The following is a 13,882-nucleotide window of genomic DNA, read 5'->3' as shown; positions in this document are numbered from 1 at the left end:
GATAACAATAACAATGTAGCTGGTGGTAATTTTTTTCTACATGCATTAAAATCACATGTTGGAGATAATCTATGTAGTCTGGCTCAGTAAAATTAAATACCACTCGGACATCCCAGCAGTGCAGAGGGGAAGCCTAGTGGTCAGTGTGGTGGACTTTACATAAAGGGACCCAGGTACAAATGCCATCATATTATATGGTGGGTCCTCTGGAAACAGATGAAAAACTACTCTACCTAAAGGTAATAGCCATCAGGTTTTCAGACCACTTGTATATTTAGGTATAGGAGGTATTCTTTGTTCCGGGATGGCTCACATATTTGTGCTGAAATGAAAGAGTTAACGTGGGAATTGAACCTGGGTCCCTTTGTTCCTGTACACTAGGCTACTCCATCCACTTGCTTGCTGCTTTCTTAGGGATGCCCATAATATTTGGAGCTGTCATAGAACTTGGTATCTCCTTTCACTATCACATCTTTGGGGACTGGGAGGGGGGTCAATGACCACTGGGGGATTAAGGGGGGGGGGGTCATACCTTCATTCCTACAGTGGCCAGGTAAGGTACTTTTTCAGACTTAGCTGTGATTGAAGTAGGTCTAGATAAAAGCATAGGGGCCGATTCCATAAAAGGTGCCTAAAGTTAAGTGCCCAGGCCTTCTTTTACTAGGAATTCTATAAGCGTCGGAGCAGCATCTGAGCATTTAGCACTCTGGGCTGCAGTAAAAATCTCTATCACAGCTTAGTAGAAGGGGGATTAATTGGCAAAATACCCTTAATAGCCTCAATAATTGGAAACAAATTTAATTGGGCATAGGTGCCTATCCAATTCTATAAAAAAGATAGGTGCTTATTTCATGGCGCTGAACAGCGCCTAATGCCTAAGTGGGCATTTCTATGGGCAGAGAATACACTGAAGTTCTAAGGCACTGCTAAGCATGATTCTCCAAAAACTTAGGCGCCTGAAATGTAGGCTTTTAAAACCCTGGCCTACATTTCAGGCGCCTTAGTTTATACATAGGTGTCGCTAGCCGCAATTCTATAAATGGTGCCTAAGCGTGATTGACATAGGGCAAGCCCCATTTTTCTAGGTGCCGGCCAATTTAGGTGCCATTTACAGACTCAGCCCCATACTTCTTTTCTGCCCTGGACCTTTCTTTCTGTTCTATTATAGCAGAAAAATATCCAGATTGGCCAAGTCCTACCCAAAACACACTCCTAAGCTATTTACATAAGTTACATAAGAACTACCATCTCCGGATCAGATCTTCGGTCCATCAAGTCCGGCGATCCGCACACGCGGAGGCCCAGCCAGGTGTACACCTGGAGTAATTTTAGTCACCCATATCCCTCTATGCCTCTCGTAAGGAGATGTGCATCTAGATCTAGTTTGCTTTTAAATCCTAGGACGGTGGATTCTACAATAACCTCCTCTGGGAGAGCATTCCAGGTGTCCACCACTCACTGCATGAAGCAGAACTTCCTGATATTTGTCCTGGACTTGTCCCTCCCCAGCTTCAGTCCATGTCCTCTTGTCCGTGTCACATTGGACATTGTAAATAACTTATTTTCCTGCTCTCTTTTGTCGATTCCTTTCAGTATTTTGAAAGTCTCGATAATATCCCCTCGCAGTCTCCTCTTCCCAAGGGAGAACAATCCCAGTCTCCTAAGTCGTTCCTCGAATTCCAAGTTCTCCATACCATTGTAACGCATTATTTTTAAATATCACCAATAAGGAGAAAAGGAGACTACAAATCATCCAGAATACAGCTGTGAAATTAATTTATAATGCAAAAAAGTTTGACCATGTTTCCCCTCTCTTGAAGGACGCACACTGGTTACCTATAGGTCATAGGATCATGTTTAAATTAATGTTTCTTATCTTTAAAACATTAGCATCTAATGAACCCCAATTCATATCCAAACTATTAATTCCTTATAAGCCAAAACGCTCACTGCGATCATCAGAACAAAATTTACTTTCCGTACCCTCATTAAAAATTATTGGGACCAGAAGACTGGATATCTTTACAGTAATGGGCCCTCAATGGTGGAATACTTTACCACAGTATATTCGATCCGAACCAGATATTGTTAAATTCAAATCACATTTAAAGACCTATTTATTTAAAGATGCCTACGATTTTTCTTAATTATTTTGAAATTTCTTTTTCTTACATGGTGCTCTGGTCTTATTATACCCTTCCCATTGTTCTTTCCTTTTTTTTTAACTTACCCAATTATTGTAACTTTTACCCCCATTCCTTAACCTCATGTGACTGTTCTTTTAATTTTGTAAATTGTAATTTGAATTATTTTTGTAAGTTTCTTCTATTTAAATTGTAATATGTACATCGCCTAGAATCTGTAATAGGCGATTCATCAAAAACTGAATAAACTTGAAACTTAAACTTGAAACCAGCTTAGTTGCTCATCTCTGCACCCTTTCCAGCAGTTTTATATCCTTCTTTAGGTTGGGAGACCAATGTTGGACACAGTATTCCAAGTGTGGTCTGACCATTGCTCTATATAGCAGCATTATAACCCTCTCCGATCTACTCATGATTCCTTTCTTTATCATGCCTAACATTTTATTTGCTTTCTTTGCTCTTGCCGCACATTGTGCTGACAGTTTCAGGGTCCAATCTATCAGTACGCCCAGGTCCTTTTCTTGTTCGCTCTTACCCAGAGTTGCACCTGACATTCTATACTCGCGTTCCTTGTTCTTTCTGCCTAAATGCATTACTTTGCACTTTTCCACATTAAACTTCATCTGCCATTTCTCCGCCCATTTCTCTAACTGACACAAGTCACTCTGGAGTTCCTCGCTATCCTTCTGCGATCTGATTGCCCGGCATAGCTTTGTGTCATCTGCAAACTTGATGATCTCATTGGATGTTCCTTCTTCTAGGTCATTGATGAAAATATTAAATAAGATGGGCCCAAGTACTGAGCCCTGGGGCACACTGCTAGTCACTTTCTCCCAGTCTGAGAACTTCCCATTTATGCCCACTCTAAGCTTTCTGTTCTCCAGCCATTTGTCTACCCATCTTAGTATATCTCCCTCTATTCCATGGTTTTGTAGTTTCCTGAGAAGTCTTTTATGTGGAACCTTGTAGAAGTGTATGGCGCAGTGGTTGAAGCTACAGCCTCAGCACCCTGGGGTTGTGGGTTCAAACCCTGCGCTGCTCCTTGTGATCCTGGGCAAATCACTTAATCCTCCATAGCCCCAGGTACATTAGATAGATTGTGAGCCCACCAGGACAGATAGGGAAAATGCTTGAGTACCTGATTGTAAAACCACTTAGATAATCTTGATAGGCGGTATATAAAATCCTAACAAAACTTGAACGCTTTCTGGAAGTCCAAGTATATTATGTCCACCGGTTCTCCACTATCAATTTGTTTGTTCACTGTCTCAAAAAATTGAATTGAATTTGTCAAACATGATTTCCCTATCCTAAAGCCATGTTGACTGGCTCTCATCAGGTCGTGTGTATCCAAGTGCCAGACTATGCTATCTTTAATCAGTGCTTCAACCATAAAAATTAACAAAATTCTGACCTTTCTGCTGAGAAAAATTTCCATTTAGCACTGTGTGTTACTTTTGAAATGTTTTTTTCTTTTGAAAATGAGAACCTTAGCATGCAATAACAGTTTTCTGTGCCTTATCTACTATAAGTTTTGCATCAATAAAGCATGAGAATGCTATGCACTTAGAATTAGTAATTAGAGGCCTAAATGTTTAATCATTTTATTTATTTATGCTGGCTTTTACAAAGCCACAGTAGAGGTTTCTACCATGGGCCAGTGAATGAAAAGAAGACAGAAAAAAGAGAAGAGAAAATCTAATTTTAAAGATTGAGAATAAATAATAATGTTGAAAGACAATATTATAGAGGTATTTTTAGGCTTAGAATTGAAAAAGAGACAATGTCTAGTGATTATATGAAGTCTTTTGTATCTTTGAAGTCCTTTTCCTCCTTTCTAGATAAATTCCTGTTAACATTTAACATTACACAATTTAAGGTGACTTGATGTTTAGTTGCACCAGTGTTTTTATCACCTCATTTTGTCCTTTTGAGCTTGTTTGTCTGAACATATGCCCACTTCTTTCAGGATATCAGTGCCAAAAAATGTCCTTCTGGTTGGACGCATCACAGTGACAGCTGCTATTTCTTGGTCACCAAGCAGAAAGCCAACTGGAATACAGCTGCTCGAGCCTGCCGTGAACAGTAAGCAAACACATTTAACAGTCTTCCAGCGCCTTCTCTCCTGTATGAACTATAAGCTTCAGAGCTTTCGTAGGGCCAGATTCTCAAAACTTTAATGCGGTCGCTAAACTGGTTGCAGCAGATTATCAAAAGGCTAATCGCGGTCTTTAGCAACTTTCTAGCACAGTGGTTCTCAACCCTGTCCTAGGGGAGCCCCCAGCCAGTCAGGTTTTCAAGATATCCCTAATGAATATGCATAAGAGAGATTTGCATATAATGGAAGTGACAGGTATGCAAATCTCTCTCATGCATATTTATTAGGGATATCTTGAAAACCCGACTGGCTGTGGGGTCCCCTAGGATAGGGTTGAGAACCACTGTTCTAGCAGTCTCTAACACTGCCATGCAAATGGAGTCTTGAATATTGAAACAAGCACTCTGGTGGATTCTTAAAAATCACCGAGTCATTCTCCAAGAGCAGTGTCGGCTTTTGGCGACAAAAATCAGCGACTCGTTCAGGAGTGCCGATACAGTGACAGCACTGTTAAAAGTGCATCATGTGGCATATGTTTTGACTGTGGCTAATGAAAAATAAAAAAAAATTACAGGAATAGTCATAAATTGTCTATTTTTTTTAGTGCCGAGGAGGGCTATAATACACACGCTCAAGAAAAACACACTTCATGAGCGCGTGTATTATAGCCCAATCTCTCCTGTCATCACGCAACCTCCCCTTCCCCGTGCCTCAGAAGACACCCACTCTCTCCCCCTTACCTTACATTCAGATGGCTGGCCAGAGGGATGTCGACTTCCTCCGGCCAGCTGGCCCACCTCTTCAAAATTAACGGGCCTTCCCTTTCCCGGTATGTCCTGGGATGCATGGGGAGGGGCCTGAGGCTCTGATTGGCCCAGGTTAAGGCCCCTCCTATGGGTGGGGCCTTATGCATCTAGGCCAATCAGAGCCTTTGGCCTCTCCCCGGATGTAGGATGCATGTATCCAGGGAAGGTAAGGGGGAGAGGGCGGGGGTCATCGGAGATACAGAGGGTAATGTATGGTGGCAGGAGAGCGTGCGTATCTCTCCCACTGCCGAGAAAGGCTGGGTGGGTGTAAGTTGGCGGCAGGAGAGATTGGGCATCTCTCTTGCTACTGGGGGTGGGGGTGGGATGAGGTGGGGGGTGGAGAGGTATCGGTTGGTGGTGGGAGAGATTGGACATATCTCCCACTGCGGGTGGGCAGTGGGCGGCCTGCCTCAGGAGGTTTTTGTTTTTTTAATGTGCATACCGATTGACTGGTTAGGCAGCAGTTGGATGCCTACAATCGGGACACTGTTTATAGAATTTGGCCCAAAATGTCCACTCTCTACTCCAAAACACAGTCTCTCCAAGAAAAATTTAAACTTTTTTTTTTAGTGTGCATTTTGTGCGCAGATTAGGAAAATACTGCAGGACACCCAAGTGCATCCTGTTATAAGCCATTTTAAGCTGTGGTAAACATGGACTAGTGTTTACCACAGTTTAATAAAAAGGCCCCATAATGAACACTCTTTAAGAAGAATGTGCCCTATTATCAGTGAATGACATTTTGGCCTGAATTTTCTATGCACCACCGATATCGGCAGCCACCTAAAGGAGCGGCCGCTGATCGCATGTCAATCATATGACAATAAATACCAGTGCACCACTATTCATGTGTTCAAATCACATGTTCCTCAGAATGCCACACGATAGAATTGTGTGGTAGCTGTCCTCATTGGAACTTTTTATAATGTGATATTTTTGAACTCGTGTGCAATTATTTGCATAATATAATTTATAAAGTGTCGGTGCTATCTAAAACCAAACGCTTTAAGATATTCTATATGTGAAGTTAACTTAGCTTTAGAACCAGGTCTACTTCATTCCCCACCGACGCATTTCAAGTTTTTCTTCAGGGTCGGGGACATGAAGAGCTGTAAGATAATAAATGAGTTAGCAAACCGGGTGAAAAGCAATGCATAAATTAACTTAACAATGTTATAGTTACCAGAGTTATCCGGGATTTGTAGTATAACGCTAATCCATAGTGATACTATCCGGAGCTACAATATGGCCGTGGCGTTCAGAGTGGGACTGATATAGAGCCTCCCCCTATCATGTGACCCAGTCTGCCCAATGAACTAATTGAAGGGCCATATGACAGCAACATTTAGAGAATCGCGGCTCTGGGAAAGATAGGCACCGGAAATGTAGGCCAGGATTTTCAAGGCCTATATTTCCAGCACCTATCTTTGGCGTAAATCACACCCACTTAGGCGCTTTACAGCATTAGCCATGCCTATAGTGGCGTTATGTGCCGGTAGACATCTCCAGAGGCATGATTCCAGCATCTTTTCTTTAGGCACTGGTAGGTGCTTTAAATTTAATGATGCTTGCTGTTTTGAACAGCGTTTCCAAATTAACTTAGGTGTCGGCAGGGGGGCCTTCCGACGTCTAAGTTTAGGCACTGTTTATAGAATCTCCCTGTTTGTCCAAATTTACAACCTATCACTAATGGTCACTGCTGGAGAGAGGATGCTGGGCTCAGTGGATCCTTGGTCTGACAAGGCATAACTCACCTGATCTTTTCTCTGTATATTCTTTTATTTTAAAGTATAGTGTTAAATAAAACGCTTGATAGGATTTGAAGATGGGAAGAGCCGTTATTGCTGCCAGCCTGCTTGAAACACGTGTCTTCTTCTTTCCTTGGCGTATAGATACCTTGGTATACTGGTGACTGTTGTTTCCCAAAAGCAGATGGAATGGCTCTGGGATTTTAGTGGTAGAAAGCCTTTCTGGATCGGTAAGTCTAAAAAAAAAAAAAAAGTCATTCTCAACCCTATCCCAGAGGCATAATTGATCAGAATGTGCAGTCATTTGAAACAAAATTTGACATGCCCCTTGGGGCTTCATGTCATTTTCTAATGGAAAAAATTTTTTTTTTAAAAAAACACCTGAATCTCATCACATTTCTTCTGTCATTAATAATATCCACTATGGAGGAAATTTTATAAGGGCTGCCTAAAATTAGGCTGATCAATCAATTAAACAAGCTGAACACTCTCCTTCAGATTTTGCAATTAATATCCAATTCATCAAGTAATGCAATTCTTCATATATCTAAATTTTACTTCTTAAAAGATATTCAATTAGTATTTATAGAGCCATCAGAAGCGGCACCCCATCTACACAAAGTAGAAGCTCAAGAGGCTATCTTGCCGCTGGCACTTCCTCATAAGCTCCTATACTAATTTTATCAGAGTTGCTCATAAGTTAATAGAGTTTAGAATATAATTTAATTCTTTCAAATAGTTTAAGTTATCTTTAAGTAGATAATAATGAACATTTCATCAACTTATCTTTTTAGTCATCCTGGTTCAGATTAGAGAGTTGCGCGGGGACAGAAATCCCACCCATCCACGCCCGTCCCCGCCAGGATCCTCTCCATCTCCACCCGTCCCCGCCAGGATCCTTTCCGTCCCCACCTGTCCCCGTCAGGATCCTCTCCATTCCCACCCATCCCCGCAAGGAATTACCTCCATCCCCGCCCATCCCCATAAAAAGCAGCAATTACTTCTGACAGGATCATCAATTCCACAGTTTCTTTTTTGTTTGTGTTGCTATTTTCCTTGTGGAATCTCTTTGGTGGAACCCTTTTTTTTGTTTTCTGTTCAGGTAATTAACTTATGAACCCCCTCTTTTACTAAGGCTGATGTGTCCAAAGCCTTCCATCCCCATGGGAGTCCCGATGGCTAGAGGGGGGTCCCCGTGGGAGTCCTGTGGGCCAGAGGGGTGTCCCCGTGGGTTATGGTGGGATTCCTGTGGGACCCCCGTGGGACCCGCAGGATTTCCGCGATCCCCGTTCCCATGCAGACTTCTAGTTCAGATAACCCGATTCCAGGAACAGTTAACCACCAACGCAGACATGCATGTTTCGTAAACAATACTTCTTCAGGGCATGGCACAACTAAAATCAAATAACATGGTTTAATTAAAACTCCCTTATCATGTCTTAACAGTATTTTCAATTTAAATAGACTTATTTTTTTTTATAGTTAAGCACTCATTTAAACATGATGGGCATCAGCTCCACTTCAGAAGTAAGGTTTAAGTCGATGCTCCGCCCACCCTACATCATAAAGACCAGGGATGAACGTGATAGGCTAGGAATGGCTCTCCCTGACTATTTTTTAGCCAACTGGCGTTTCAAGTTAAAGACATCCAGTCTAATTCTGCATTGAGCCCCACAGGTTCCAGAGTGTGGAGATCAAAAATCCACCTCTGCTCTTTATAATTAATAAGGGACTCAGTGTCACCACCCTCCCACCCGATTACAATCTCCTCCAAGTTCCTCCATTTAAATTCCATGGAATGATGTTGTGCTACTTCCCAATGGGACACTAGAGGCGCTAAGGGAGTTTTGTTTTTTAATCTTGATTTATGCTCTGTGAGCCTAGTTTTGATCATCCTAAGGGATCTACCAATATAGATTTTATCACATGGGCAGATAATTGCATAAATTACTCCTTTCGTAGAGCATGTTGTATTGGTTCTAGACAGAATGGATCTATTTTGAAATGGAACAGTCCAACATAAACCCTCTATCATGGAGTTACACCACTGGCAGTGTCCATATTTTGTATGATCTGTCAAATTCATCTGTGAGATTGTAATCTAAACTTTTATATTATAATATTTCCCCAATAGTTTTACCTCAATGATAGGCTAACATAGGGGGGACCGTAAATTCTTCATAAATTTGTAGAATGGGCCAATGATTTGAAAAATGGCCTTACGCCATTCTATAGTGAAAGTATCAAAAGGAAATACTGCAACTATTCTGTCATCTTGAGACATTGAATTATACTGTAGAAGAAGATCCCAATTAGCAAATTTAGCCCTTAGGTACGCTTGCCTTATTACAGGTTCTGGGTATCCTCGGGCCCTAAATCATAGGCTCATCTGTTTAGACTGATATTTGAAGTCATCCATAGAAGCACAGATTCTGCGCAGCCTTAAGAGCTGGCTCACCGGTAAACCAGGTTTAAGGTGTTCAGGATGGAAACTCATAATGTAAGTAAGAGTTACGTGAAGTGGGCTTTTGATACAATGTGGTGCAGAGTTTATTACCCTGATGAAAAATGTGCACATCCAATAAATCTATCCATTGGTTGTGCCTTGTGATAGTAAATTTCAAATAAGTCATAAGGGAATTCATCCAAGAAAAAAATTGTTGTAGCTCCTCTTCAGTCCCAACCCAAGTGCAAATGATGTCATTCAAATAACACTTCCAAAAAATTATTTTTTGAAAATACCTGGAGGTATATAGAAATTGTTCTTCAAATTCTGCCATTACAAAAGTAGTGACTGAAGGTGCCAAGGTAGCCCCCATTGCTATCCCTTGGATCTACTGGAAGTATTCTTTTTGGAAGAAAAAATAGTTTTTATTAATTACCAGAGCTGCCAAGTCCATTAAAAACTCATTGTTAATCCTTTGAGTCAATTCTCTCTCTGTCAGTACCTTATGAATGGCCGATAAGGCTAGTTCTTGAGGTATCATCGTATATAGCGATACAATATCAAAAGACACTAGCAGAGCTTGCTGAGGGAGTTCAATGTTTGCAATCAATTGTAACAAATGTGTGGTATCTTGTAAAAATGATTTAATTCCTCTCACTGCTACTTTCAAAAATACATCAATGAACTGAGACAATGGCTCGAGCATTGAATTCCTCATAACCACTATAGGTCTTCCGGGAGGAGATTCTAAATCCTTATGAACCTTGGGTAGAAAATAAATCCTAGCAGTGGTTGGACAAGCAGAACATAAAAAAGATTTTTCTTTAGAGGTGAGCATCCCCAGTTTAAACACCTCTTCCACTATTACTTTGATGGTACTTATAATACTGGAAGGGGAAACTGGCTTAAGCATTGATAGACCACAGTGTCCATCAATTGGCAATTAGATTCTTGAATATATTGATCCGAAGTTTAAATTGTGATGCTGCCTCCTTTGTCAGCCCTCAAAATCATCAAATCGTGATTATCCCTCAATTCTAACAACGCTTGATAATTAGATTTTGAAACGTTGAATTTAGTATTATAGCTTTGATGTTCTAGTGCTTCAATGTCTTTTAGCACAGCCAGTTGAAAAGTATGGATCACTGGATCCATAGGTCCCGGGGGATACCAGTGCGAGCGATTATGTTTAATAGAGATATCTATCCCCACTGGGTTCAGTTGGAAAAAAATGACATAGCTGTAACTTGCGTATTAGTTGAAAAAAAGCAATACGGTGTTTAAAAGCATCATATCTATTAGAAATTACAAAATTCAACCCTTATTCTAATACCGCAGTTTGTTCAGGTGACACAGACACATTTCCTATCTTTATAATTGCTGATTCCTCGCCTCTTGAGCTCTGGTGAGGGGTCCCACATTGTGTTGTCTTTGAAACCCCACTCTCCAATTGGGGCCCTAGTGTCCTCTATTTCCCCTTCTACCAGAGGTTTTTGTTCTGAGGAGGGGGTTGCCCAGGCCCCCAAAGTCCCCCTTTGGCTCCTCCTTCCTGTGCCACTGGTTACAGTGTGATAATGTTTACTGTGATCTGATCATCCAGCCACCACAAGATTAATCCGGGTGCTACACCAAAGATGAGCTGAAGAATGCATTCATCTCAGGGCCGGCTCAAGGGTATTGGATGCCCTAGGCCAGGGGTCTTTCACATGTGGCTCTTTCACCACATGGCTGTGGCTCTTCTCTTGCTTCAACGGGTTAGCGGCAGCAATTTCTACAGTTGCCTGCCACTAACCCAGAAGCCTTTCCTCTGCTGCGTTCCGCTCTCTGTCAGAACTTCCTGTTTCTGCCTAGGCAGAATGCAACAGAAGAGAGACTTCCGGATTAGCAACAAACAGCTTTAGGAATCGCCGCTGACCTGTTGAAGCAAGCAAAAGCATAATATTTCTGAGTGAGGTTGGGGTGTGGATATGTTGCAGGAGGGATGAGAGTGGTGAGAGAGGGAGAAATGGACATAAGGGACATAAGGGTGGAGGGGAAGGAGAGATGGTGCATGGAGAGAAAAGGAGAAATAGATATTAAGCAACTAACTCTATATGGAAATACAGGGCTCCTGAAAACTAGGCTATTCACAAAAAAGTAATGCTCTCTTCCCCCCTATACTCAACCTCCAACCCCATTATGCTGTTCCTGCGCCGAGCTCCATAATTATGGAGAGAATGCGGTATATAAACTTAAGGTTTAATTTAGTTTAGTTTAGTTTACTAAGCTACGCTAGATGCTTATGCCATCATTGAACAGGCGTTAGTTTTTCCACGTAGCACGGGGGGCAGCGCGCGCTAAAAACGCTAGCGCACCTTAGTAAAAGGACCCCACAGTGTCAAACTTCTCGTTAAATTGCTTTTCTTTATTTTCTGTAAGTACTTGAAGTTTTGTTTTTGTGTTAAATGCATATATACCCATATTAAATTAAAAATCATATCTCAAACCTCCTTCTCTACCCATCGCGGCTCTTTGTAAATCTTGGGTCAAACATTTAGGATAAAATGGCTCTTTGCTTTAAAAAGGTTGCTGACCCCTGCCCTAGGTAAACCTTTAGCCGTGTCACCCCATTCCTCCCCATAGTCAAGCAGTTTCCTTTCGTCTATTGGTTCAGTCATCGATATTGAGTATCCTTGACTATTTCAATATAATTTACTTGGGTGCCTATAAGAAAATTTTCAAAAAACTAACAGTGGTTCAAAACATTGCTGTTCAATTGATTTTTGGTTCGAAAAAAATGGAAACAAGTTACTCCCTATTACCAAAAATTACATTGTTTACCAATAGAGGCCAGAGTTTTATTCATATTTTCATATATCTGCTTCAAATCAATTTTCGGTATGTTTCCAGGTTACGTTGTTTGCCATTTCTCCTTAAATTACTCAAACAAGCCTACATGTAAAGTCCAGTTATTTACATACCATCCTGTCAAATTATGTCATTTTAAGATATTTTTAGAGAGAACTCTCGCTTTTCAGGCAGCTAAATTGAATACCTGGTTTGGCAAAATTATGCTAGAAGTTCCTTCTTACTTAACGTGACCATTTATTTTTTTCATCAAAAGGGGACATCTATTAATTGTCAGTCCCGCCCTCAATCCTGCCCTAGCCCCACCCCAATCCCGCCCTAGCCCCACCCCCAATCCCACCCACAATTTCTTCCATTCATTTTTCATGTACACATAATATCTTATTAATTCATAATGGTAACCATAAAATTTTAAAAAACTACAAAGCACACTATATGCAGAAAAAATGTTAATTAACATTTATATTTGGGGGAGGGTTCAAAGATGTCAAGGCAGATGACTTTAAAATATGCAATGTTACCTCAATAACTATAGAAAAATGGACAAATATAGTGCAAAATATAGACTGCAGATATAAATTCTCAAAATCGACACATTTTGATCACTAAATTGAAAATAAAATCATTTTTCCTACCTTTGCTGTCTGGTGATTTTATGAATCTCTGATTGCATTTCCTTCTGACCGTGTATCCTTTCTTTCATTTCTTTCTTTCTGCACTCAGGCCCAACAATTTTCCCTTTCTATTCCCTCTCTCCTTCCTTCCTATGTCCTTAGTGCCCTCAGTGCTCCTTCCTATGTCCTTAGTGCCCCTTCCTGTATCCTTAGTGCCTCCAGTGCCTCCAGTGCCTCCTTTCTATGTCCTTTGTGCCCCCAGTGCCTCCTTCCTATGCTTTCAGTGTTCCTTCCTATGTCCTTAGTGCCCTCAGTGCCTCCTTCCTATATCCTTAGTGCCATTTCCTGTGTCCATAGTGCCCCCAGTGCCTCCTTCCCATGTCCTTAGTGCCCCTAGTGCCTCTGTCCTGTGTCCATAGTGCCCCCAGTGCCTCCTTCCCATGTCCTTAGTGCCCCCAGTGCCTCTGTCCTGTGTCTTTAGTGCCCCCAGTGCCTCCTTCCCATATCCATAGTGCCCCCAGTGCCTCTGTCCTGTGTCCTTAGTGCCCCCAGTGCCTCCTTCCCATGTCCTTAGTGCCCCCAGTGCCTCCGGTCTGTGTCCATAGTTTACCCAGTGCCTCCGTCCCGTGTCTATAGTGCCCCCAGTGCCTCTGTCCTGTGTCCTTAGTGCCCCCCAGTGCCTCCTTCCTGTGCCCTTAGTGCCCCAGTTCCTCTGTCCTGTGTCCTTAGTGGCCCCAGAGCCTCTGTCCTGTGTCCTTAGTGCCCCAGTGCCTCCTTCCCATGTCTATAGTGCCCCCAGTGCCTCTGTCCTGTGTCCCTAGTGCCTCCTTCCCGTGTCCTTAGTGCCCCCAATGCCTCCGTCCTGTGTCCATAGTGCCCCCAGTGCCTCCGTCCTGTGTCCTTAGTGCCCCCAGTGCCTCCGGCCTGTGTCCATAGTTTCCCCAGTGCCTCTGTCCCGTGTCTATAGTGCCCCCAGTGCCTCTGTCCTGTGTCCATAGTGCCCCCAGTGCCTCCTTCCTGTGCCCTTAGTGCCCCAGTGCCTCTGTCCTGTGTCCTTAGTGGCCCCAGAGCCTCTGTTCTGTGTCCTTAGTGGCCCCAGAGCCTCTGTCCTGTGTCCTTAGTGCCCCCAGTGCCTCTTTCCCATGTCTATAGTGCCCCAAGAGCCTCTGTCCTGTGTCC

The 13,882-nt window shown here is 42.3% G+C and overlaps 1 protein-coding gene across 1 annotated transcript in view; it reads left to right on the top strand.

Moving 5' to 3' along the window:
• The window catches only part of FREM1 (FRAS1 related extracellular matrix 1), a 280,084-nt gene that overhangs the window by 263,204 nt on the left and 2,998 nt on the right, over positions 1-13,882 (top strand). The window contains exons 34-35 of the mRNA XM_033919036.1: positions 4,114-4,229; positions 6,941-7,026. Coding sequence (XP_033774927.1) covers positions 4,114-4,229; positions 6,941-7,026 — 202 coding nt within the window. The remainder of the gene's footprint in view (positions 1-4,113; positions 4,230-6,940; positions 7,027-13,882) is intronic.

The sequence above is a fragment of the Geotrypetes seraphini genome, chromosome 1, assembly GCF_902459505.1.
Source record: "Geotrypetes seraphini chromosome 1, aGeoSer1.1, whole genome shotgun sequence".
Taxonomy (NCBI): Eukaryota; Metazoa; Chordata; class Amphibia; order Gymnophiona; family Dermophiidae; genus Geotrypetes; species Geotrypetes seraphini.
The sequence above is the reverse complement of the archived record's forward strand: the minus strand, read 5'-3'. Positions and strand labels throughout refer to the sequence as shown.